The following is a 26147-nucleotide window of genomic DNA, read 5'->3' on the forward strand; positions in this document are numbered from 1 at the left end:
AAAAGTCATGAAATTCAAAATCCCAGTCTTCACCCAGATTTGAACCTGACACTCTCAGTTCAGATGCCAAGCATTTTACCAAACATTTTACAGCTCAGCCACCATGTCCCTTCACTGATTAACTTTTGAAACCTTGTACAACCTTCAACTCACAACTAAAGCTCCATCCAGAATAACAAACACTGGTCATTCAATTCAAACCAACACACATATACATCCCAATGAAAAATGTTTCCCCTTTCATATCTAGTTATATTCAAGAAACTTCCCACAAAATATGTTACAAACTGTTGAGACACTACTCTAAAGAAAAAGCATTCCCTAAGTTATGAGTTCCCAAGGTTACACATTTTCCTAAAGTTACATTTTCTGTCCCTTAGGTAACAAATGTTCTCCTAAACACCAAGATATACTTACAACTATTTCACCAGTTTCATTTTCTTGTAAAACTATCCTGTAGTTCTTCATACGTTCTGGATCCCAGGTTAGCATTGCTCTCAAGGGAAAATCTTTATCAGTTAAACGCCTTAGTCGAACTATAAGCACAAAAAAAATGTTCAGCTTTAAAAATTCATTAAATACAAATAAAGCCAGGTTCTGTCATTTAGACAAAAAAAATTCTAAGGACCAGTAAGCTTAAAATTTGTTAATTTAACTACACTATTAAATCTAAAGGACCAATGAGTGTAAAATATGTAACTTTAGACTTATACAAATATGTAATTTTAGACTATGTCTATGTCATAAATACATTATTTGACAGAGTTTCAATGTTTCTTAGACCAACGCCAATTACATTTACTATAGTAAATATGAAAAGTAGATTTCTAGAAACATTTCTCACCTAATTTATTGCGCTCACTGAATTCTTGCTCATACATAGCAAACTTGCGAGGGTGGTCAATGATGTGGAATTTTTTCAGCAAGCTTGTTATGACCTCTTTGGTTGTTGTATCACTGCAATCATAAAACAGTTTCAGAGATCATTAAAAGACCCTAGTCACTTGCAAGATTTAAAGGCATTACATTGTTTTTCTATGACCTAGAGTACAAATGAAATCAGTGAACTCACCTGTTTATATGTAAAGACTTGTGAGTATCTCTGGGCATGTAAAACGCCACCTGTTGGGTGTTTTCTTCTATGATATGCTCTCTGGTTAGAAGCTCATAAATGGACGGTGGCCTGGCACCTAACTCCATTGTGATTGGTCGAATAAGGTTTAGTGTTACTTTCAGAAAACCTTGGAATGATTCTTTTTCAGCCTAAGAAAAAAAAAAGATACATTTTTTAATGACTAACTGTAATCCACCAGGACCAACTTCCAAGATCACAATTAATAGCATTGTACATGAAAGTTAATCTGTGTCAGAAACAGCTTAAAAGATTTTATGTAGTCTGCACACTTTCATTTCTAAAGTCAGGTATTTGATTCAGAGTTGAAGTCAATCCACTAATTCTGAGTATAAATGACTGATAAAACTAGGTCTCTAATCTTGGGATCTTGGGCTCAACAAAAGTAGGACTATTCAGGGGCAAAATGACCAATCGATATGCATTCCACAAAAAGCCTATTTGACTGTATTGAGGTTAACTTTGAAACATAACTTGCTTAAAAGTTATCAACTAACTAATGCACATGATATTTTTGCCATGTGTTCTTATTTTTCAAGACAAATTATGATGAGCTCACCACTTTAAGGCTGACAGAAGGAACAAAATGATTAAATTTTGCTATTTTTCGTTTCAATTCCTGACGATCTAGTGTGTCTTGGCTAGGAACTCTGGGCAACTTATCATCTGGAATAGTCCCTGACCTATACCCACTGTCTGTTTCATCTTTTTCCTGAAAATGCAAGTTTTCACCAAATTAATTCAAAAGAAAAATTAGTTAGAAATGGACTAAACACAAAGATAATGTGAAATCCTAACCTACCCTACAAAAGCAGTATACATTAGCCTCTAACTTTTTTTTAAAGATTTTTTTCATATAACTTTGTTTAATATTCTATCTTCAAAATTCAATATAAATATGATAAATAAAAAGATTATAATGTGGGCATTCCTGATTGTGATTTTGATTACATCATAAGCTCCTGTACCACAAATAATGGATTGATAGAAACATGGACACACAACCATAACTTTCTATTTATACAGAGGAGCCCTAAACACATTTTAATACACACAACTTTCCCAGCCAATTCTTTTTCATCTAAAACATTGGAAGAGTCAAATAGTTTTATGACTGAATGCTTTCCAAACTAGGCTATCCTCCAAAGCATTAGTCTTTGAAAAGTCTTTGAGTCAGTATTTGACCTATCCTCTTAAGAGATGTAATCACAATCTCTGGAGCTACTCTACTCTCTAATTCCAAAATAATATATTTTTTCATTGTAAAATAGCTTGCAGTAAGTTTTTTTTTTTTCTGTATTTAGAGTTAAACCATCTTTTAGTGCTACTGTTTTTCATCCAGTCATTTAAATCTTTGTATCTACCCTTAATAACCCAATCTCAGCTAAGTCTAGCAAACACCTTCTATTAAAGAGAGCATTATGCTATTTTTATGTGGTACTAATTGTTCAAGAATCAGCAGTTCAGCACAAAAAAAACAAAGAAAAAAAAAACATCAATTTTATCCAGTTTCTGAAACCATCTTATATTAACCAACAAGTAGCACATGTAACAATTGTAAAACAATAATCAGTAATTTTTACAGGCATAAACAAAACTGTAACCTAATAAAATTAGTATTAAGTATTGTTGAAAATTGAAGTAAATGTATTTAAAAGGATATCTTCCTTTGGCAAGGTAGGAAGCATATCTGAAATCAAGTTAGTAAAAATATAAAATAGAATCGTCTTGTTCATAAACCTGATGAAGCCTAATGTTGCCTTATTTATGTTGTCAAAACTTAAATACATGTCTCGTTAACAATAATAATATGATGTCTATTACAGTCAATATTATTAGACTCAAATGAGCTTACCGTTGCTTCCTCTGAATTAACTTCAGGTCCATGTAACTGTAATGTGACATCCTGTTCTGTAATGTGGTGTGTGACATTATGACTGCTACTAACTTGGCAACTGGAACTCAGCTGTCCTGTCACATTGACATTGTCTACTAAACTAGATGAGCTTTGAACAAGAGTCTGTGGGTTAGCATTGGCAATCGGATGACTTGATGATTCTGTAGCACTACTGAGCGTTGTGGGTCGAGAAATGCCACCAGGTAATTGAGCTGTGACATAACCCTCACTAGCTGAGCGTGCCAAAAGAGGAGATGATGATGATCCTGGAACATAAACCTGACTATTCGTTCCTTGGGCAATATGCGGGGAACATATCCTTGGATGCTGCTGAGTAGGCAGAGTGGAGCCCTGAGAGTTAGGCAGAGTGACACTTCGAGCACAGCCAGGTCTAGCGTGGATGTTGCCTAGAGACAGAGAGGTTTCTAACTGTGACCGTGGTTCTGTAGGAGTTGGTGTCTTCACCTGTACACTGTCCTCAGATACAGACTTGCAGTTGAGTGTAACAGCAGGGACACAATGCTGGTGACATGTATATTGACAAGCTGTAGTGAAGAGAAAATATAAAACTATGTCAGTACAATATAACAGTATTCAAACAAGTAAGACTACATGGAGGTTAACCATTTTTAGAAAGTTTTATATATTTCAAACAAGTAATTCGTATTTCAAGTGTAATCGGAGCACAGAGGTGCACAGAGTAGTCAGAAAAACATTTTTTAATATGATTAATTGAGCACATGGGTTTATTCACCGGTGTAATAATTTTGTTAGTTCAATAAATTATTGAAAATAATCAAATAAGATGTCAGAAATAAATGCTAAAAAAGTGTAAATTAATTGTTTGTATGTGCTTTGAGATTTTACTATGTTATCAAACTTTGCATAAAGTCTTTAAAATTCTGTTTCATCAAAAAATTTCCATTATGGACAAAGATGTGGAGTACTTAATGTTATGGAGAATGACCATATGCCTAAGGCAATCTTTTTTTTTCTTTAGGCACTTAAAAAGGTTAATTAGTTCCCCAGACACATTTGAATGCCAATTCATATGTTAGTTTACTCTTTGTGGCATAAAAAAGAAAATCTGAGTTCCAAAAGAAAGATGAAAATCTCTTACAAAAGCTGGGACAAATAGATCTACTCCCAAAACCCCCCAAAAAGCTAATGGCTTAAGATTGGTGTAGACAATGAAAAGAAATTTTCGACCATCAACAGACAACAGCTTTACATCAAAAGTGACAATAAATGCCACTGCTGAGTTTGCATAGACAAGTTCACTATTGCATCTTTTTTAGCCCCCCCCCCGAAAGGGTTAGTTTTGTGTGAAATGTCTGTCCGTCTGTCCCGTTTAGATCTTGTAAACTAGAAAAGATATTGAAAATCAGATATCACAATATTTTAGATCATTCAAAGTTCTGATGCAATGGCTACTTTTTTTCTTCCTGAAAGCGAAAAATCTGATTTTTAAAATCAGTTATGCAAGTATTTTTTTAAAGAGAAAAAAGCTAATTAGTATGCATTATAAGTTAGACCTAATTTAAAACGAATAGTAATCTTATAAACTTCTTTTTCCTGAACCTTTTTTTTTTATAATTGCGGAATTTTTTAATATTATTTTTGAGGATTTGAATAAGAGATTGAGCCTTTTCAAAAAATTAGATCAATTATAAGACATCAGTTAGGCTAGGGGAGGCGCGGTGGCTGAGCGGTAAAGCGCTCAGCTTCCGAACCTGGGGTCCCGGGTTCGAATCCTGGTGAAGACTGGGATTTTTAACTTTTGGAATCTTTGGGCGCCTCTGAGTCCACTCAGCTCTAATGGGTACCTGACATTAGTTGGGGAAAAGTAAAGGCGGTTGGTCGTTGTGCTGGCTACATGACACCCTCGTTAACCGTAGGCCACAAAAAACAGATGAACTTTACATCATCTGCCCTATAGACCACAAGGTCTGAAAGGGGAACAAGTTAGGCCAGGTTCACATCTAACTTTACATTCACTTTCACCTATCCTTTGATGTGGTGGACCGTTGGGGCACTACACAAGATCTGTTAACCTTCTTTCTCCATTCTTATCTCTCATTTGTCTTTGATATAATTTCATTCGGATGTTCTTTCTGAAAATATTGAAGCCTGCCTGGGTGGACCACTTCGGGGGCCGATTTTGAGTTTGTGTTTCCACACAAACTGTCTTTTGTAACCTTGTTATCTTTGGATTAAAGACATCCATTTAATAATAATAATTAATAATAATATTAGGCCAATTTTTTTTTTTAAATTGAGTAAATCTGTAATATATATATATATATATAAATGAACTGTTCACAGCAATGCTCAAAACCTCTAGGTATGGAGTGTGTGTGTGTGTGTTTTAGCCTGAGGAATATCTGATGTAACCTTTGAGGTGAATTGATGCAGATGACTGGTTAAAAAGGGAGTAAACAGGTGATGAAGGGGAGTTAAAGTTTGAGACAGAACTAAGTGTGTGTTTGACATCTTGTTATTTCTACTTGAAAGCTGTATATTATATGCTAGTCAAGTTTATTTGGATTGTGGAAGAAATGTTCAAGCTTTATAGAAGCTTTGTGAGAAAGTAGCGTGATACTTCTACAAGTGTTAGTTGTACAATTTGTCTGAAGCTACATGTTGATTTTTCTTTTTTATTCTAAATTTTTGAAAAAAAAAGTATGGTAAAACTATGGGTACCAAGAAGGACCAATTGCTAGAAATAACCAAAGTTTTGTAAAAGGCTTGCTAACAAACACAAATGTTCAAATTACTGCTCAAAGAAATGAAAATATATTCAAAGACCCTCATCCCTTATGTAAATGTTATATTATATTGTACATTCTTAGAATTAAAATCAAACAAATAAGATTAGTGAAGTATTTTTCAGATACTGTATTAAGTTTTATTGAATCTAATAGATTTATTATTATTTTTTTGCTATTTACTTAAACCAAAAATATATGGAATTATTTTACATCAACCTCATCAATAAAAGGGTAAAGACCTTGCTATCTAAGGGTGACAGTTGATGAAGGAGTCATGTGGCCAACTAAATCAAAATTGCATAACTAGTTGTATATAATTGTGAGTGCAAATGATGGTATATAGAATGAACAAAGATACAGGTAGTGAAACGAAATAAAACTATATTAAAAAAAAAAAAGGTTAAACTAGCAGCATCTTGAAGGAACAAAGAGTCTAGTCATAGCACTAGAGGGAACTGGTGCTGAGATGTACTGAAAGGGCTTGCCAGGGGGGTTCCATGGCACAAGAAGAATGATACCCAAGAGGTCACAGTGTTCAGATGTCTATGAATACAGCACTAACATTTTATTGCAAACTATTTTGACTACAGTTACTTGTGGAAATAACAATCATGTGCATGTGGTTTGGGAGGCTACAAAGTCCTATGTGTGTGTGTAGGTCTATGTGTTTGTAATGAATCTACACACTTAATGGGAGACTGTTACCTGTACTTTCATTTGTTTTCTATACAGTCTACACCTCACACCTATAAACCCTATATCTGTCTTTTGTATTTCCTCAACCGATTTTCTCTTCCATTCACTAGGGTCTAGATCTAAATCTAGTATATAATACAGTTGTATCTTCATTGCGTACATATTTTCTTATTTAAAGACAGAAGACATAAATGGTGGCACGAGTAAAATGCCAATGCGGCACACAAACACAATAGAGGCTCTTCACGACGCGAGCCGCAAAAAATGCGAAGACCAATTTTAGGATTTACTTATTACCAAATGTTTAATTAAACAGCTGACTTAACATGGCTACTTTTTTTTTTACAAGCTCCCGCTCCAATGATAGTGAAACAAGTGTTCCTCAAACTCGTAGCGCAAACTTTCCCTCTCCACTTACATTTTGAGTTACTTTTCCTTTGTTTTCCTCTTGCTTATGTGTTTATTGTTATTATTTGTCATTTGGACTGCCTTTGGAGCACTTGTGCTTTGTGGCTAAACAAATACAATTGTTGGATCGTTAGGGCGCCAACTACGAGAACCTTTTGATCTCAACTAACCAAAAGGAGAAGAGATATAAGCCTCATAATTTCACTAATACTTTCTACTCAAGCTTCATCACGAACAGAGACAGCGGGTGCATACACAGCACAGAAACACTCCCCGGGAAGAGGTGAAAAGCTTCAAGAGACGGTACAAAGTTTACCTATATGTAATTACTGTAAAGTAGTGTAAAGAGTTGTTGTTTTTTCCGGACACGTGCTAAGACTGTGTGTATACTTTGGCAAGGGGAACATTCATTACGTAACTGTGAAAGTCTATGATCTGCATTTAATAAGTAGAGTACCCCTCCCGATTCAGTGCTAGATTTACCTTTAGGCAACATAAGCAATAGCTTAGGGCCCTCAAAAATGGGATATTTTCAATTATTTTGAAGAAAGTGCAAAGCTATGTTGATTACAAGGGGCCTCATACCTCAAATAGCTTTGGACCTTATCAAGCCTAAAACCGCTCCTGCCCCCATCAGCCTACACAATGTGTTGCTTCAGTATTCCCTCCCCCTCCACCAATTTCGATAATGCAATGAATTGAAATATTGACCATGCTAAAAAGGGCCCTTCTATTGCTGTGATGGTAAGACTTCACTAGTCACTACCTTTGAAAGAAGTTGTATGACTTTATTATAGTTCTAAACATTACAGCAACCTTGATCCCCCTCTCCCCTACACAACTAGCTGTAGCCTGTGCCCTGAGGACATACATGTGACTTACTTGACTACTCATTTCATTTGCCTTCTAGCTAGCATCAAACCAAACAGGTGTCCATAGCCCAACCTGCCCCGTCCTATGTGTTTGAATATAAATGTAGATCTATGAAACAAAAACATCGACCACCACTTTTGAACGGCCTTTTAACAAAGAATGCTGACTTGCAGACTTGCTTCCTTTATAGGGTGGTCAACACCTTTACCATTGGCTGGTCAACACCTTTACCATTGGCTGGTCAACACCTTTATCTAGGTTTAATTCAGATTGTTGTCTGGTCGTATAAAATCTGATTTGAGAAACCAATGGTATAGTTTGATGGACACTGACCAGGAGGAAAGAAGAGATAACGTATTCATACAACTTAGGCTAGGAAGTACGGCATTTAGCAAGCAGATGTAACATTGACCTGGTATTTACGTGTTCACAATCTGAACAATGAGAGATGGTGAAATCATTTTCAAAGCTTTCAATACTAAAAGGTGGAATTATCTAATTAAAGAAAAAAAAAACATTGCCTAACTTTTAACTACTAATCTATTAATAATAAACGTTAAAATACAAGAAAAGTAATATTTTTTTCCCAACATTGAAAAAGGTGCAGGTACCGTCACAAAAAAAGCCATATATAAATATATATATAAACCTGCTTTTAATCATGACTCTATTAGAGATTATCAAGGACTTTATAGATACAAGATCGTAAGGGTTTCGAAAAAAAGCTAAAGCGCAAGCACCACGCGTGTGTGTGGCACAGTCTGTGTATATAACAAACTTACTTCGTCACCTAGTTATTAGTAACATGTGGAAAACACATAAACTAGATAAACCATAAGCTAATGCTAAATTATAAATCTAGTAATGTAGGCCCATGTAGTCTAATGGTTAACCAGTTTCACATACGAAAAGTGGGAGATTGTGTTACGTTTAAAAGAGATGGGGCGATGTGTGTATATAGAAGACCCACAACCACGGCGCAACATTTGAAAGTGTTCACAAAGTCTGTTCATCTAGACTAGGTTTGAAAGTGTTCACTAAGTCTGTTCATCTAGATTAGGTTTGAAAGTGTTCACTAAGTCTGTTCATCTAGACTAGGTTTGAAAGTGTTCACTAAGTCTGTTCATCTAGACTAGGTTTGAAAGTGTTTACTAGGTTGAGGACCAGGTGCAGAGTCAGTAGAGATGATGAGCCCCTCTATAGTGGGTGGATTCTGGGGAGCTTCTCTGGAACGGGTAATAAAATAAACCCAGCAGCATGGTTACATCAACAACCCAGAAACACCTGAAGAACGATTGCGTGCAAGAGGACATGCGCGTTGCCCTTCCGATAATGTCAAGGCGATTTCAGCCTGAGAGGAATGAAGAGCTTAAGATAAAAGAAAATGTATTAATTCCTATATTAAATTTTCAAACTTAAAAAATGCAACAACGTTAAGCTGATATGACTGGATAGAATCTACGTCGTGAAAATGAATATATAGGAGGTGTTAACCCTTACTTCTCTGAATAATCTATAGGTGTTAACCCTTGCCTCGTTGAATCTGTAGAAGTGTTAACCCTTGCCTCTTTAAATAACCCTCATCCTTGCTTGCTTGAGAATCAGTTGAAGTGTTAACCATTGCCTCTTAGAATTGAGTCCAAGTCAATTCACTCAATAAAATCTCTATCGTTCTCATATCAACGCTCTTAAGTTTCCACAAAAACCAAACAAAAAAAAAACAATTTACTTTTATACTCTACGAAACAAACCACATCAATAGATTTTTAAAAAACAAAATCATTTAGGAACACGGGTGCCATTATGGTAGTTGGAACCTTCTAGATAGAAAAGGAGGTTTGAAAAAAAAAAAGGGGGGGGGGAGGATTTATTTACAATCATAACTTTTTCTGGTGAAGTTTGATACAGAAAAAAATATGCCCAAGAAAAAAAAAAAGGGGGGGGGGGTCAGAACACTACCCCACTGTCTGGGAATTGCATTATTTGTACCATTCACGTGAAAAAAGAAAACAGTCTGCAGGTAGATGTGTTCAGGTGAAAGAAATATTACAAACCTTGTGTTCAAGCAGTTCACTGAGTAGCTCACTCAGTTGTAACGTCTGCCAAAACTAACTTGTCCGCTTCCCAAAAAAAAAAAAGGTTACCATACTAGCGATGTACTGATAGCAGCCTCAACTGTAGGATAAGACCTGGTGTAGCTAAAACACACTGGTCTTAGTGTGTAAACTGACAGGTAACGCGTGTAAGTTGACAGTGTTGAGTACACAGCGTGAACACATAAACTTTATGTAAAGTGTAGGCCCACACAGATCCGTAGTCAGGCCTACAAAAGACATTAAGATCCTGAGCACGTACAATATCAATAATGTCCAAGTGCATCCGCAGCTATTTATAGAAGAGCTCGAGAGGCAGGGGGAGATCAGTGTGTTGATAAACAATCTATGTGGTCATAAGATGATAAGATGGAGCTAAGTCGTTTACTCCAAAACATAAAGAGTTATTCCGTGTACATGTAAATAGATTTTTAAAAATAAGCAGAAAAGAAAAATAAAGACAAAAAAGAAGAGAAAAGGTGAGAGAACGAAAGACAGATATATACGAACAACCAACAGACGTTATACAATCATCAGCACAGGAGAAAGATACATCAACAATCTACAGATTGTGTGGGTGGTTGGGTAGCTAAGTAGCTGGATAGCGCACTGAACCAAATAAGGGTTAACTTAGATCAGATCTCGATCGGCCCTACCATCAACATTGCTATAGACAACAAACTAACGGAATACGTTCCACACATACCAACACTACCAACAACCTTGGTGTAGACCAGTGTTTCCCAAACTGTGTTCCGAGGAACCATAGTGTTTCGCTAGACCTAAATAGGTGTTACACTAACTACTGGAATAATTAACATGAATTTATCCTTCTAAAAAAAGCAAAACATTCCACTAAATACTCAGAATATGCGAGGGGTTCCGGAAAGGAAAAAGTTTGGGAAACACTGCTAAAGGAATATGTTCCCCACCTACCAACACTGCTATAGAAAGGGGGGGGGATTGCCATGAGAGACGACAAAGGGAAAAGAGGATCATTCCAGTCAATCTTTAAGAGAGCCAAGACATTTACAGCACGTTTCAAGACAGCTAGACATTTACAGAGATACAAGATATTTACAGCCAATCTCTATATAGAGTCCAACTATTTACAATCTCAAGTGACTTGCACGCGTCGACACTGAAAGTGAATCTGTTACTGCTGAATCAATCTGCACTGTCGCAGAAATCTCTACAGGCACCTTCGGTCGGGGAACTCTTTGTGAGGCCATTTGTCTTAAAAGACTGAAGGATACTGACTCTGCGTCATAATTATCCTCAACTAGCAAAATTAGCTTTCATTTGCCTCTCCAAAACTTCAAAAATAAATTCAAAAAAAAAAAAAAAAATCTATAAAAAATAGACATGCCACTCTTCAACCACCTGATACTAGATTAGGAATTTCAATTTTCTGCCATGTGCCAAAAGAAAACTTCCTTAGACCTAGTCAAGAAATAATAACATAGATACCAACAGTGATGCTACTTTACAGATAGATTTATAGAAAAAAAACACATTTCTCTGGTTTTTAGCAACATGTAGTGCGAGAACTAAGGTAAGCCTTTCTTTAACTACCTAGAGCTATATTAGATGATGTCAAATTCACCGGTTTCTTTACCCCAGAGTTTTAAATTGTTATCAAACGGAACAACGACCAAAGGATATTACAATGGGTAGTGTATTAGAGCGGGACAGTACCAAGTACTTTAGAGAAAGAGACCTGACATTAGTCAAAAGATGAAACAAATCCATTAGTGAATGAAAGAATCAGGGCATTTCATAGTAACAAACCAAACAGAAATAAATAAATACATAGATAAACATGTTTAGAGGGAAAGTACTATTGAATGCCACCAGTGTCCAGCTAAATTGGCTTCACCTATCATCAATTGACTGCCACCAGTGTCCGGCTAAATTGGCTTTACCTACCAATTGACTCCCACAAGTGTCCAGCTAAATTGGCTTCACCTACCAATTGTTCCTAAACTGATTGGCTTTCGGGGCCCGTTCTGAGTTAAGACTTTCTGACGGTCTCATGAACTTGTGTTTGTGAATTGTATTTTGAAAAAGGTATTAATTCAAATTAGTAAAAGATACACAAAAAAAACACACACACACACACTTATATGGCCTCCTATGGATCATCTCCTTAAATTACGAGAAATGCTTGGGCATCAGCCATGGTCGGAAAGATATCACCCACACAGCAGCTGATCTATCCAAGAAGCAGATACAGTTTGGGGTCAGCGGCGTCGCAGCCTTTGCAAGGGTGCAGCACTGTGTGCTGCAAACTGCCTAAGGCTACTGATTTTTCCTCAGGGCAGAGTCCCAAATCCATTCCTATGTTTGATGCAAAGCAGCAGATGTTTGAATTAAGAGTTTTCCTTCTAGCTGGGTATCCAGCAAATGCTGACGATCCCCCTCCAGTCCGAAGTTTATTAAGGTTACTTGCTTTCGCCCCTTTACTGTCAATGAAAACAGTTCGGCCAGGAGTTGGACTGGTCAGAGTCTATTTGACACGCATATCATTAGGAAGCATTTTGAATGCAGTGGAGCGCTTATAAACAAAAAAAAACAACAAAACACTTAAGTTTTTACAATTTATTCTTTATTCTGCGGCTGTAGATTTTACAAATCTTATATCAACTCACTCTGTCTGGTAAAAAAGTTTGTACACGTTATTTCTCCGACACCCAATTTTCGGATCAAACTGAAATTTTGCACAATGTTAGGCGCTTCCACGCTGTGTATTATGCAGATAAGTTTGGTTTTTGGTTTTGGTTTTAGGCACATCGGGACAATTTTAGGCCATGTCGTGCCTGCATTCCCTTAAGGACTACTCTCTCTATATATATAACAAGGGCTAAATTCTATACAGTTAAATCATTAAATTCAAGGTCTATTCACAGTTAAAATAGTAAAGGTAGTAAAAATTTAATAATTTGGTAAAAATCTTATGTAAATAGTACATGTTCACAAATTCTTAAATCAGATCTTTGTAGACAACCCCACTTCCCGGATAAAGCCCAGTACCTTCCCAGGCTCTAAAATATTTCTCCCTGACATCCTGGTATCTGGGGCAATCAACGAGGATATGTTCCACGGTGGGGCGAGAGTCACAGTACTCACAAAGTGGGGGCTCGTCTCTCTTCAGCACAAAAGAATGCAGATAAGTCATACGGAGGTAACACTCAAATCAAGAACTTCAATAACATAGGTGAAAGGCCAACACTAGAAGTTAGTCGACGCTGGTCGAACGAGAAGTTTGTCAATAACGAAGGAGACAGTCGAATGTAGTCAAACTAAATCTCAACGTCCATAAAAAAAAAAAAAAGCTCTTTCTCTCTAAAGCCGTCAAGAGTAGTCTGTTTACATTGGTTGATATTTCGCTTTTCTTTCTCAAACCCTAGTCTAGTTTTTACTAGTCGCATCATTGAAGTCAAAACTTCCCTTATTTTAAGTATTTACGAAACAAATAACTAATTCCTAATCGTGTCATAACATTTTTTTTCTTTTACCAGATTGTATCTATAAATAGATAAATATTAAAGCAACCTCGCTGCGTTTTTTAAACGTTAATCAGGACAAGCCTACACAGCCAATCATTTGTTCCCCACGAGGAATGTCGTCTCCAATGACATCGCTTCAGAGGCTTAGCTTCGAACTAAAAGTAAATGAGCACAAACAAATCTTGACAAAGTATTAAATACAAGAGAGAAGCGAACGCCATCCTGCATTATAAAATCTATGCATATATTATGTTAATTTTTGTCCCATTATTTGATCTATGAAAAAAAAAAAAAAGACATTCCATTTCAGACAAACTGGTTTACTTAGACCAGTGTTTCTCAAAGTGAGGTACGCGTACCCCAGGGGTACGGGAAGACTTGGGGAGGGGGGTACGCGTTGCACCTCATTTACTATACTGATTTTTTAAAACCCCATTTATTATATTCTGTTAATAAATTCAAGTGTGTGTGTGTAGGGGGGGGGCGAGGGGTACTCAGCATTACAAAAAATTATAAAAGGTGTACACGTGACGTAGGTCAAAAGTTTGGGAAACGCTGACTTAAGACAATACAAAACTGCGCGCCCTATTACACAGACGTCAGCCGTTAAGACAAAAGTCAACTACCTGTAATTGATTTTGGCTAAGAGATTAACCTATGACCCTAGTTTGCTGTGAAGTAAAACACTGGATGACGAGTTGACGAGTCTAGTCAAACAAGCCGTCACAATCAGAACTCGCCATTGTCTTCAACTGATGTTTGGTCAGTGAACGAAGCAGGAACAAAAAATGTTTCCCGTATATCGTACAACAACTATCTGTACAATAAAGGGGGCTAATAACCACTTTCTGGAGCTGTACGTAGGTAGGCAAGTGACCTGATTCAATTATCTGATGATAGAGAGTTCAAAGTTCAAGTAGGGGGAGTTTTGAAAATGGGAAAAATGGCAATTGAAGACAAAAAGGGGGACAACTCTTTTTCTTTCATCGTGTTGTATTTTGAATGAAAGAAGTGACATTGATCACAACTAACCCAAAAGTAGTTTGTTTTTAAAACATGAATGTTTTTTAACTAAAAGGTTTGAGAGAGAGAGAGAGAGAGAGAGAAAGAGAGAGAGAGAGAGAGAGAGAGAGAGAGAGAGAGAGCTAGTTTTTTTTTTAAATTAAAGAGATTCTTTAATTTAAAGGATTAAAATAAAACATATGTCTACCTTTCAATTTAAAACATTTTTTTTATATATCTTTTGTTTATTATAATTTGAAAGTGCAGAAATAGTACACCTATATATATATATAAAATTACAAATAGGTGTGTGGTGCTAAAGTTTGCTGTGTATTATAGACCTAATGCTACTGACAAGAGTTCAGGCAGGTTAGTAAGGAAATTGGGGTGTGGAACACGCTGTCTGAATAGTCTGTAAGTACAAAGCTAGTGCATTATGTTCACAATGTTATATCTTCTCCCTGCACACAGTATCAAATATCCTTTTATGTGTTATGCTAAATAGAACACCAGCGCATGAAAGCACGCCATTACATTTAAATGGAGTCTTTGTTGACTGGCCTGCACGCCACGAAGCACAGTGTATCACGGTTTGAGCCCACAAGGTGTACGGTGAAAACGTTAATTTTGACCTAATAGCTGATGGACTGTGTCTCCCTTTTATCCCAGAACTGCTTACCATTACATGTGTCTGGTGGTTTCTTTACGATGGCGTTGGGGAAGTTCTAAATTGATTTCTAATAGATACGACTATGAGGGTTAATGGCAACATATATTTGCAAGCTTTTTAAAAGTGAAACTGAAGGACCTACGTTTTAAGACCAGTTCACTTCGATCCCTTATAATAATAATAGTTTTTAAAACAAAACTAATTCTTTATCTTATAAAGTACAGACGTTACTTAAAAAAAAATAATTTCGCCCTAGACGTTTCAATGCGTTAATCTAGACATGCATGTTAATTAGAAACTTCAAGTCTGCTGCGTCGGTTTGATTCAGGCAACCCATTTCATGCTCTAATGGCAAGAAGGAGCACTTGAACAAATATGTCCTAGCATAATGGAATAAGAAATTCGCCTTAATCTTAGCATCTTTTTGAGTATTTTATTATGCTGTTTTTTTTTTTAAAGATATGATTCAGTGTTTAATGTGTTAGTGCTACTTTATTTTTTAATCTTCAATTCTGATGTGTCTCTAAATATAGTGATGGTGTTTCTCTAATCACATATGAATATTAGTTTGTTATAACTCTCACGGCTCTTTTTTGACCCTGGTCTAGTTTTTTTATGTTTTCTGGAGATAAGAGGTCCAAAACAGAGGACGCATATTCAATGCTAGTCTCACCAAGGTTAAGAATCATTTTTTTTTCAATCAATACAGAGGCTATTCCTAATGCTGGAAAAGTAAAGAGAACCTTTACAATAGGATCAACTCATAACGCTACATTCACAAAACTATCTTATAGAAACTTGTAGAAACGTTGCTATAGCTGAAATACAGAATCAAATCATGAAAGACGAAGAATTTGTTTCTAAAATCTGTCAATATCAAAACTCCTGGCTAGGAAAGAGCTTTCAAGTTATATCAAAGATGTATGCTATCAAGTTACTGACAACCTTGCAATCAGCAACGCAGCTTTCCGCCGCCCCAACCATGTCCAAAGGCCTGCTGGGAAAATAGATCTTCCTTTACAGAGGATAGAAAAGCCAAACACTTTGTATACAAGCAGACGTTTTGTTTTGCTTATCAGGAGACACGAGGAAAACTTGAGTCATGAACACCCTCTAGATCTAGTTCTCCCAGTGTGTCACAGCTGTGCCGGCTAACACACGAAAGGAGCCGACATCTGGGCATGTTTTGAAATGTTTTCATTTCTTTTAAGGCGCGTAAAAACACATCTGTACATGCACCATATACCCAGATAGATTTAGACACCCTTTGTTATATATATAAGGAAAACTATAAAAAAAATATAAAAAAAAAACAAGATAGACTTAAAGCAATATTATTATTATTATTATTATTATATAATAATAATATTTCCTAAGCCAGAACAAATATCTTACAACCTTGTAGAGTGTAGAGTTTTCTTTCCCTTTGTGTAAGAACGGTAGAGTTAGGGAAAAAAATATCATTGTGAAAAGCATTAGCGTGAATAAAAATGTAATATCTTAAAATGACTGTCGTATAACGCACATATTTCTGATAGCATTTTTAGCATTAGCAATATATGCTTTCTACAATGGAATGGTCCAAATCAAGCTAATCTCAATAACCCGCTCTTTGTTCACACTTTCAGTTTAAAGATCCAGTTACACTCAGAAGAAGTCTTAATAAAAATCGAAAAAAAGAAAAAAAAGAATGGAAAGTAACATGGAGAAATGTAGAGGGAAACTAGAGACAAAGTAAGAAAACGAAAAAGATATTTAGATGTACATATAAATAGTCAAAATAGATAACGTCAGTAACGCCATTTTGAAAGAGCCACTGTTTCAATTAAATAATAACAATTTTAGATCATAGGGGCACAATTATTTTTGTATGATTGTAATGGCGGATACCATTATACGTACATATATGCATGACTAAATGCATGACGCGTAGGACGTAATCATCTTCTTTTTTGAAGTAACGTCTGTATTATATAAGATAAGATATATTTTTGATGACATAAGAGAAAGATATTAAATGTTTGATTTTGCTAAAACGTCCAAATCATACTTTTTTAAAATACATAGAGTTATCAACACTTCCGGTATTCCGTACAGCCGGATAAACAAAATGATAATGATTTGCCTCTATTATGGTAATGTGTAGTAACAGTGCAATTATAACCAAACAGGTTCAAAAATAATAAGTTCAAAAAGAAACAAATGCTTGAGCACATCTACTCACCACAGCCACAATGCGGCCTGCTTGAATCGGTATATAGCTTTCCCTTTTCCCTCCCATGGTAGCTGTGAAAGCAGCCTGGGGCGACTGGTTTGTCTGTACCATTCGGAGACAGCTTCTCTTCCGTGTTTTGTTTGCTTCTGATAGCTGCCAAGTCGGAAGAAAGGTCAGATTTGGCAGTAGAGAACTGACTGCTAAAGTCGGAGCTGGCGGTGTGGTACTGCTCTGAACCTACGTCAGAGAGATTGCAGCTCCACTCGGGACACCCTTCGTCATCGTCGGCATCACTCGAGTCCCACGTGGGCATTCGGTGCAACGCACGCGCTCTTGTGTCACGATGCTCTGGGAGCACGGGGCTAGCCGGAGATTGTCCGCCGCGGGGGCGAATCAGACAAAGTAAATCATCAGCGGAGCACGAGTGGTTGTGGTCCAGCTTCGTGACGCGGTGCCCAATGTTGATCAGTGAGTGGCTCCTGTTCCTGGACGTAGGCGACTGGCTGTAGGAAAAATCCTCGTCCGTGTCCTCGTCGATGTGAAGGTCCGAGCAACACGAGCACGAGAAAGAGCACGAGAGGTCCTCGCGGCTAGAACACAGGGTTGAGGTTGATGAGTAGTGACTACCATCGTTGAGTTGGTCTGACCAGAGGCTACTTGAAGAGTGGTCATCACCAGCATCGTCCGAAAGGGAAGAAGAAGAATCACAATTGCGTAGAGAAGACAGCCTTATTGAAGCTGGAAGAGACAAATCAGTGAACACACATGACTGGGCACTGTGCGAGTTATCCTTTAAGTCTAAAAATGACCTGTGGTCATCATCGTGTCCATGGCAGCCAGATAGATCCGCCATTGACTGTGTTTTAAGATGTTTTTGCTGAAATCCGCCACGTGATAACCCATACTTAGATCGATGTGAGCAACCATCAAGTAAAAGTCGACTGTTCCTTCTCATCTTCTTCAGAATTTTCTCCCAATCCTCTATAGAGCGCCAAATGAGACCCCCTTGAGGGTGCTCATCTGTACAGCTCGGTTTAGCCTCGTCTTGAGATGCACACGAGTTAACACTCACCACTGAACCGGATCTCACATTTTTATCACAGTACGACTTGAAATCACCAAAAATATCTCGACTGGAGCCCATCTGGCTCAGTCCTGATAACAAGCTAGATTTCCGAACGTTCCGAAAATTTTCAAACTCTTTCTCAAACTCCAAAAAAGTTTCATCATTATCGAAAAAATCAGAAAACAGGTCAGAGTTTAAAGATACATCCCCGCCGTTGTCACTGGGTGCTGAATTTCCAAGGCTTTGCTCAGAACGAGCCAAGTAATTTGCATTATCTCTCGAAAGTCGTCTACGAGACTCGGGGCTGGACAAAAATGGCATATTATCCATTTGCCGTGATAACCGAGCTTTATTCACAGTGTCAAAAACACGTTCAAACTCCTGGAAATGCTCGTCTCCATTCAAAAAGTCCATGAGTATGTCCCTGATGCCCGAGCTAATGCCGCTTCTTCTGTCGAAACCAAATACACCACTGCGCCGATCGAAGTCGGCCCTCAAGCCGAAATTGTCTGGCTTAGAAAGCGCCTCTTCCGTGATATGCGCTTTGCAAGGTTTCCCGTTAGAGCGATCGGTGATTACATGCAAGTTTTCGTTAGCGTCAAGCTTATCAGATGTTGCCTTTGAAATGACACTGTTGGTGGGCGGCTTGCTTCGTTCATGGTGATGTTTGCGCCTGTTCTGGCAAACACTGTTGGGCCGGCAGATGATTTCCAAATCTTCTTTTAAGGCGGCGTAGCTGAGCTGGCCGCCGGATTTCTGGTCACCACTTTGGCAGTTCCGTTTGAGCTTCTGAAAGTCTTTTAAATCCTGCTTGAAGTCTTCAAAATCCTGCTCGTCCTTAAAACCGTACAGAAAATAATAATATTTAGAAGCGGGAAGATCTGAGAATTTAAGATTAAATATGCTACTCGCGGAGTCAGAAGAAGAGCACACTTGAATATTTTCCGCTCCTTGACTGTAGTAACCACTATCCTCCATAACTAGCCACAGCCTAAAGCCTACACCCTACCTAATCTACGCACCAAACCCACTTGAACATATCTCTCAACGGGTGCGAAATAAGGGGAAATAGGCAGCAGAATGAGAAGCCTAAGTTCATATCAAAATGACAAATGACCAGCAGAATGTCTTCTACCGACATTGAAAGTTTGAATGCACGCAATACGGTAAGCTGCGAAAAAAAAAAAGCAAATACAACACAGCAAGTATGTCTGGGTTTTTTTGTCCGCAAAATGGGCCACAGAATTCACAAGAGGAACATTTCTGGAGCCAATGAGCAAGAACTATGGAGAACAGATGTGCTTTCGTTTCATATCACGACATCAAAGTCCTTCCTTTCCTTCGATACACATTTATGAGAAAAACAAGGACTGGATGCGGTTTTACAAAAACAAAGAGAACAAAATTCCATTTCTGAACACCAAGCAACCAACAAAGACGAGAGTCTAAGTAACATTGTGCTGACTAGGGGAACAACTCCCAGCGTCAGCCAGCTACCCCTATCACCAAGGTATGAGTTTAATAACTCAACTACAATGACGTAGGAGCGCTCCAAGAACTGCCAGGTAGAGTGAGCAAGACAAGGGGTGGGGGTGGCGGCGAGAAAAGGGGGGCGGAAGGGCGCAGGACTATACTATTTATAAATAAAGCCGACGCTGGAGAGATTTCGGGACTAAATCTAGCTTAGAGCTTCCTAGAAGTAGAGGCAAAAAAAAGAACAAACTCACCACCAACATTTTTTTTTGAGGGGAAGTGAAGACAGAGCCAACAATAAACAAGCTGAACTTCAGATTTCAAAAACAGTGCAATGGAAAAGAGCCAAATATTAGGCCATTACAAGCATAAGATAAATAAAGATTTAACAGGACAGGAAGGTATACTGTATATGTAAAACTTGTGCGGGAAATGAACATATAATAGGGCAGGACGCTATACTATACAATTTAAGACATGAGCGGGAAATAAAAAAAAAACACTATTTACCGACGCCATTCCATGTGTAGTAGTAGTACATGCACGCGCGTCCAACACACTGACATACACACACAAAGGACAACACATAATGAACTCACACACTATTGCCCTTGCGTATTACCTCCCCATGACTAACCCCCCCCCCTTACCGGTTTAAAACGCATCACTGCCTTTTTCTTTCACCTTTAATTTGATTCCCCCTCCACACACACACACACACACAGACCACCACCCTCCCTTGTGCTAGTAAAACAAGCTCGCCCTCAGACCAGCTCACCAACACACACACACACAAACGCACTCAGCATCTGCCGCGTGGCGCAAATTTTAGGAAGAGAGGTAAAACTTTGTTGATGAGATCAATTTTACCTGAGGACCGCCCTACGGTGAACAACTTGAAGGTCTAGTTAAAGTGTGGTTCATTAAAAATCAGCAAAAGTTGAAGCCGCCTGCTCATCAAAGTCACAATACAGGTCTAGTTACAACATGAAACGTAAGGAGTCTGGACTTAGCTTCTTGTATAAATGCCATCAAATAGAATGTTCTAGATCAGGGTTTCCCAAAGTGGGGTACGCGTACGCCCAGGGGTGCGGGAAGAGTTTGAAGGGGGGTAAGCGTTGCACATAGTTAGCTATGCTGATTTTTTTAAAAATACCCATTTAGTTTATAAATTAGAATAACATATCCTAAGTTTTAAATCCTTTTTATAATTTATTTTTTAAGTTTTTACAAACTCAAATACGGTACAATTTTACATTTTAAGACGAAGTTCTACAAAGATCAGGAAATGGATAGGGATGTTACAACTTCCGTCGACACGTCCACTTTTTCAATGTAAAAACTATGCTTCCATTTTTTTTAATAATGTATTTGATGTGTCCCTGAAGCATGAAAAAAAAAAAAAAAAAAAAAAACCCTTACTAAATGAATACTTAATTGTGATAGAATAATTATTATTTTGTGTATGTAGGCCTACTAAAAAAATCAAATAGACTTTGATTGTTATTAAAATAAATCTTTTTTTTTTTGGGGGGGGGGGGTCGGGGGGTACTCAGCGTTACGAATATTCTAGAAGGAGTACGTATAAGTCAAACGTTTGGGAAACACTGTTCTAGATAGAGACGATCAAGTTCAAGTAGCTGACGGTTAATGAGGGTATTGTTTGGCTAACATTACGGTCTTTGTAGTCCTAGAATATGTCTGTAACATCTCCAACCCATGGCTAGCATCTTCCCTCTAATTTTAAAGTTACAGCAAGGCCATAGAATGAGATCACCAGGGCTCGCAAAGACTTTCCTGCAGGGAACAGTACCAGGGAAAAGAAATGCAGACAGAGGACGCGATAGAGGGACATCAAAGAATGGACGAGCCTGTCTATGGAAGAAACTTTAATCCTGGCAAAAAACAGAGAAATGGAAAGAGGCGGTTTTTAGATCTTCTGTGGTGCCCCAACGATCCACCAGGCTAAAGGACATGTGAAGGTGAAGCACAACGAAATCTTACACAGAAAGAAAAAGTCCGGGTAAAAAGATGTATGTATAAAACTGAATAAGGCACAAAAAAATTCCAGTCTGATGATTAAGGCATTACAGTATTTTAACTGGACACACGGGCCTATTTGTGACCTACATATTTTGCAAAAGAGTGAAGGTGAAGCACAACGAAATCTTACACAGAAAGAAAAAGTCCGGGTAAAAAGATGTATGTATAAAACTGAATAAGGCACAAAAAGTTCCAGTCTGATGATTAATTAAGGCATTATAGTATTTTAACTGGACACACGGGCCTATTTATGACCTACATATTTTGCAACAACTAACGCAAATAAAGCCGCTCTCTATCTCTGGTAAATAATTTTCAAAGTCACCTGGTAGAAAGTGTGTGTGGGCGGGTGGGGGGGGGGGGGGTGGAGCCTAGTCTCTACTGGTAAAGGCACAGCAAGACAAGATCAAATGCATACAGGAAATACATAGGAAGAGCTCGAGACAGGAAATACATTAAAGAGATACAGACAGGAACAAGAGGCGTGTAAGATATAAAATATTTTACGCTCTAGATGTTGTAGAAAGGATTGGTATTTATCGGAAAAGGGGATCATATAATCTTTACTAACAAGAAACAAGAGTTAAACTTACAGATCAAATTTTGGTTTTGTAAAGTTACCTATAACTCATGTCTCTTTCTTCGGCGGGCTTTACGATGGATAACACGATACACAGGGTGGTCAGCAAAAATGGGATGGAGGGTATTGGTCAGCCAGTCACTTGTAATGACCTAGTGGTCCAATATACTTCAGAGCATGTGAGGGTGAACATAGCGTCAGTTTTTAAAATGCGAGGTTTCTCTAGCGTAAGACATTGAGATTGCTTTACGTAAGCAAATTTACAGCAACCGTTTTGCTTTTTGCGGCATTGTGAGAATTAGTAATGAACCTGAGACCATTAATCCTTATAAAGGCCTAATTGTGGTCTGACGTCAGTCTGTAAACAAGAGAACCAGGATACAATCACATTGCTAGAATACCTACACACGATTCACTAAAACACGTACCAAACATTAAGATGAACATACATAGGGAGGGTTGCGGGGAGGGGTCGGGTGAAAATATGACTAAATAAGCAAAATAAAAAAAAAACTTTAAAAAAAAAGTTGATCTAATGGGAAGAACACCATATTAAAAAAAATAGTCATATCTCTCAATACTGTAAGAATCATTTATGAAAATATACCTAGTAAGCAAAATATTAAAATACTTTTTTTTTAAAGTTATCTAAGGGGAAGAACTCCAGATTTAAGGGATAATCTTTCAATATTGTAAAAATTATTTCCCTTTTCAATATCAATAAAAAAAAATAATTATATACCGCTAATTTATTAATTATTTAAAAAATCGATTCATGTTTTGTTAAGAAAAATTAATAATTACGTAAAGATTCAACCTGATCAGAGAATGGGGAGTGGGAGAAATAACGTGTACAAAATTTGCACCAGACAGACAGACAGAGTGAGTTTGTAAAAACTCAGGATCATTTGAACACTTTGTCTATTGGGAAGCGAGCAGGTCTACATTGATGGGTAAAACGTGATGAAAGACAAGTGCTACATGTTCGATGCACTGCTATCAGAAATACCCGCTCGTGTTATCTCAAATCATGCAAGCCACGGTTTCGACCTTTGACCTATCAAACAAACTACACAGTTCACACAATTTGTAAGATCGACAAACCGAAATCCTGCAGAAATGTTAATACAAAATATGGATCTAACATTGTGAAACAAAACTTCTTACTCCTGCTCAAGCTTTTAATAAAGGAATGCATTTTCCAAAGACAAAATTTGAACAAACTAAATCAAACAAATGATAGCACTTTTGCTTAAATTCCTCAAATCAACCAGAAGGTAGCAATGAAATATAAAAAAATGTCAAGTTAAATTGCGAATTTCTATTTCAAATAAAATATCTTTTTTTTTTTTTCTAGCTAGAAAAACATTTCTTAAAAAAACAAAAACAGGAAATAAAAACATCGTTATGTCTGTTAATAGCTCTATTCCCACAAGAACTAGTTTGAAGCAAATGATTCTATAATTATCTCAATTCACCGCCAGTTACTCTTCTAATGACTCCATCGTCTTAATTAAACCTGCCAATTCTAAATGATACACATTGAGTTGAAAAGCATCACAACTGCTAATTCTGGTAAAAGAAAAAAAACGTTAATTAAAGCTAGCGAAACTTACGTAAAATAAATACTTTAAAAGCTCAAAACTCCTGCTAGCGATCATGAAACTCCAAACATTAAATGTACATCGTACAAGCGACACACATGATAAGATAATAGTGAACTACACGCACCTAGAATGAAGTTCGGTATGAACAGATTTGTACAGCTCTCAAATCGTGTGTACTGATCAAAATTTAAAAGTCCTTACGTAGATCTAGGCTTGGCACAGTTCGCCCCCACGTTTAGCAGGGGGGGGGGGGGGGACAGAGACACTACTATTCCGTGTCAGTAAAAGAGATCTAAATAGATTCTCTACGTAATAACGCGTGAATGAAATATGAAGTGTCACAGCCACTGACTGAAACGGTTATGAAACACAAAAGCCCTTTTTGAGTGTGTGTGTGTGAGACGAGAGTAAAAAAAAAAAAAAAAAACCGGTGGGAGACACAGCAGTGAATCACAGGTATGTGGACCAACGGGCTTGACTTAACAGAAATGTATGGTTATTATCCACGACCAGGTGTGTGTCACCATGCTCCCTTCACCTTGTGTAGTTATAATGTCTCGGTCTAGTCTATTAGCCGGCCTAATGGACACAGCACAATGGCTTCAGACAGGCCAGAGGTTGACTGTTTTGCCTTTGCTAGTGTATGTACGTTTTAATATTGCCGTCACAGCGTTTTTTTTTTTATTCACCCAGGACGTTTAACCAATAAAAAAAATAAAAATAATGTATTATTGTTGCGAGATGAACAAATCGTTGAAACAATGACGTCAATGAAAAATAAGTTATTAAGTTAGAGCCCCATTAGATCATAAGAAATGTTCAAAATGAACTGCACACGAGGGCATGGAGCACACAGATGTTAGGCTGATTCAAACATCATTTATTTATTTACACAAAGTCTAGATGTAGCTTTTGATCAGGGAATTGCCCGTGTCAGTGTGTAACTAATAGGATTCACAGTTTATAAATAGCAAGAAATAAAAAAAGATTCACAGTTTATAAATAGCAAGACATAAAAAAAAAAGATAAGATCATGTCAACATTATGTCAGAGGTGAAATCAACGGGTGCCCGACGTGTTTTTTTTAATCAGTTTCAGACCTGCAACGTCGCTTCCTGTGGGCAGTGGGGACCAATAGCTCGTTGAAAAAAAAGTTCAACCAATCCGTTTGTTCATTGTTGCTGACATGACAAGCACAATATTCCACTTGTTCAGTACTGCAGAAGTTTTAATTGTGAACTTTTTTTTTTCTGTGCATAAAGTATCCCCCCCCCCCCCGTTATGATAGAGTTTTAATTAGTGCATGGAAATCAAGGGCCGATGCTGACGGTGTAGGCAATGATTTCAAGACATGTCTTCATATATCATGTATCAAGCCATAGAAATAGGCGACTTAAATTGACGGATAAAATATCAAATAGATAAAGGCACATTCCTCGTCCCATATGCTAGGACAAATTTGTACAAATACTCCTTCTTCCCTAGTGCTATTAGAGCATGGAATGGGTTGCCTGAGCTAGCCAGGAAAACCAGTGACTTGGCAGAATTTAAGTCATTGGTTAATATGCATGACTAAATGCATGACGCGTAGGACGTAATCATCTTCTTTTTTGAAGTAACGTCTGTATTATATAAGATAAGATCTAGTAGATTCTATCAACCAAACCCAGACTCATTTTTTTCCCTCTTTAAAGTGATGAGATCTGCGCCATGCAATTCCAGAATTAGAAACTCTGCTACGAGAGTGCCCACTCGTTTTGTGTTGTTACAATGGGCAGGTGTTAATTTAATTTCTGTTTTAAATAGGCAGCATTAAGATTTGGTTTCCCCCCTCTCAAGTTTCTTAATAATAAATTAAAGCCAACATCTAAAGGTATCTTGAGTTTAGTAAGAACATATAGAGTCGTGTCAAGATCATTAATTGGCCTTAACACTGTAGTTATTTTAGGTGTCTAATAGATCTAGTGTAAGTACTGATAAGGCTGAGCCTTAACTGAAACAAATGTAGACTTAATTAACAAACTAGACCTATATAGATCTAGGTTTAAAAAAAAATCGAAGTAGGCCTACATCGTCTTACTAAAGGTTTTTAAGAGATGGCTATCATTGATT

General features: G+C 37.4%; 1 protein-coding gene across 3 annotated transcripts in view; it reads right to left on the reverse strand.

Annotated features, from left to right (window-relative positions):
- The window catches only part of LOC106050900 (uncharacterized), a 28477-nt gene extending 4065 nt beyond the window's left edge, over positions 1-24412 (reverse strand). Inside the window, exons 1-7 of one of the 3 annotated variants that reach the window (XM_013205956.2) lie at positions 24045-24412; positions 17276-19169; positions 2988-3574; positions 1692-1844; positions 1073-1263; positions 845-957; positions 418-536 (exon numbers count right to left, since the gene is read on the reverse strand). In XM_013205956.2, coding sequence (XP_013061410.2) covers positions 418-536; positions 845-957; positions 1073-1263; positions 1692-1844; positions 2988-3574; positions 17276-19169; positions 24045-24089 — 3102 coding nt within the window. In that variant the 5' untranslated portion in view covers positions 24090-24412. Of the gene's footprint in view, positions 1-417; positions 537-844; positions 958-1072; positions 1264-1691; positions 1845-2987; positions 3575-17275; positions 20464-24044 lie in introns of those variants that run through there. The other 2 variants (XM_056025784.1, XM_013205955.2) reach the window with 2 other exon arrangements.
- Positions 24413-26147: the final 1735 nt, after the last annotated feature.

This window comes from Biomphalaria glabrata, chromosome 4, assembly GCF_947242115.1.
Source record: "Biomphalaria glabrata chromosome 4, xgBioGlab47.1, whole genome shotgun sequence".
Classification (NCBI taxonomy): domain Eukaryota; kingdom Metazoa; phylum Mollusca; class Gastropoda; family Planorbidae; genus Biomphalaria; species Biomphalaria glabrata.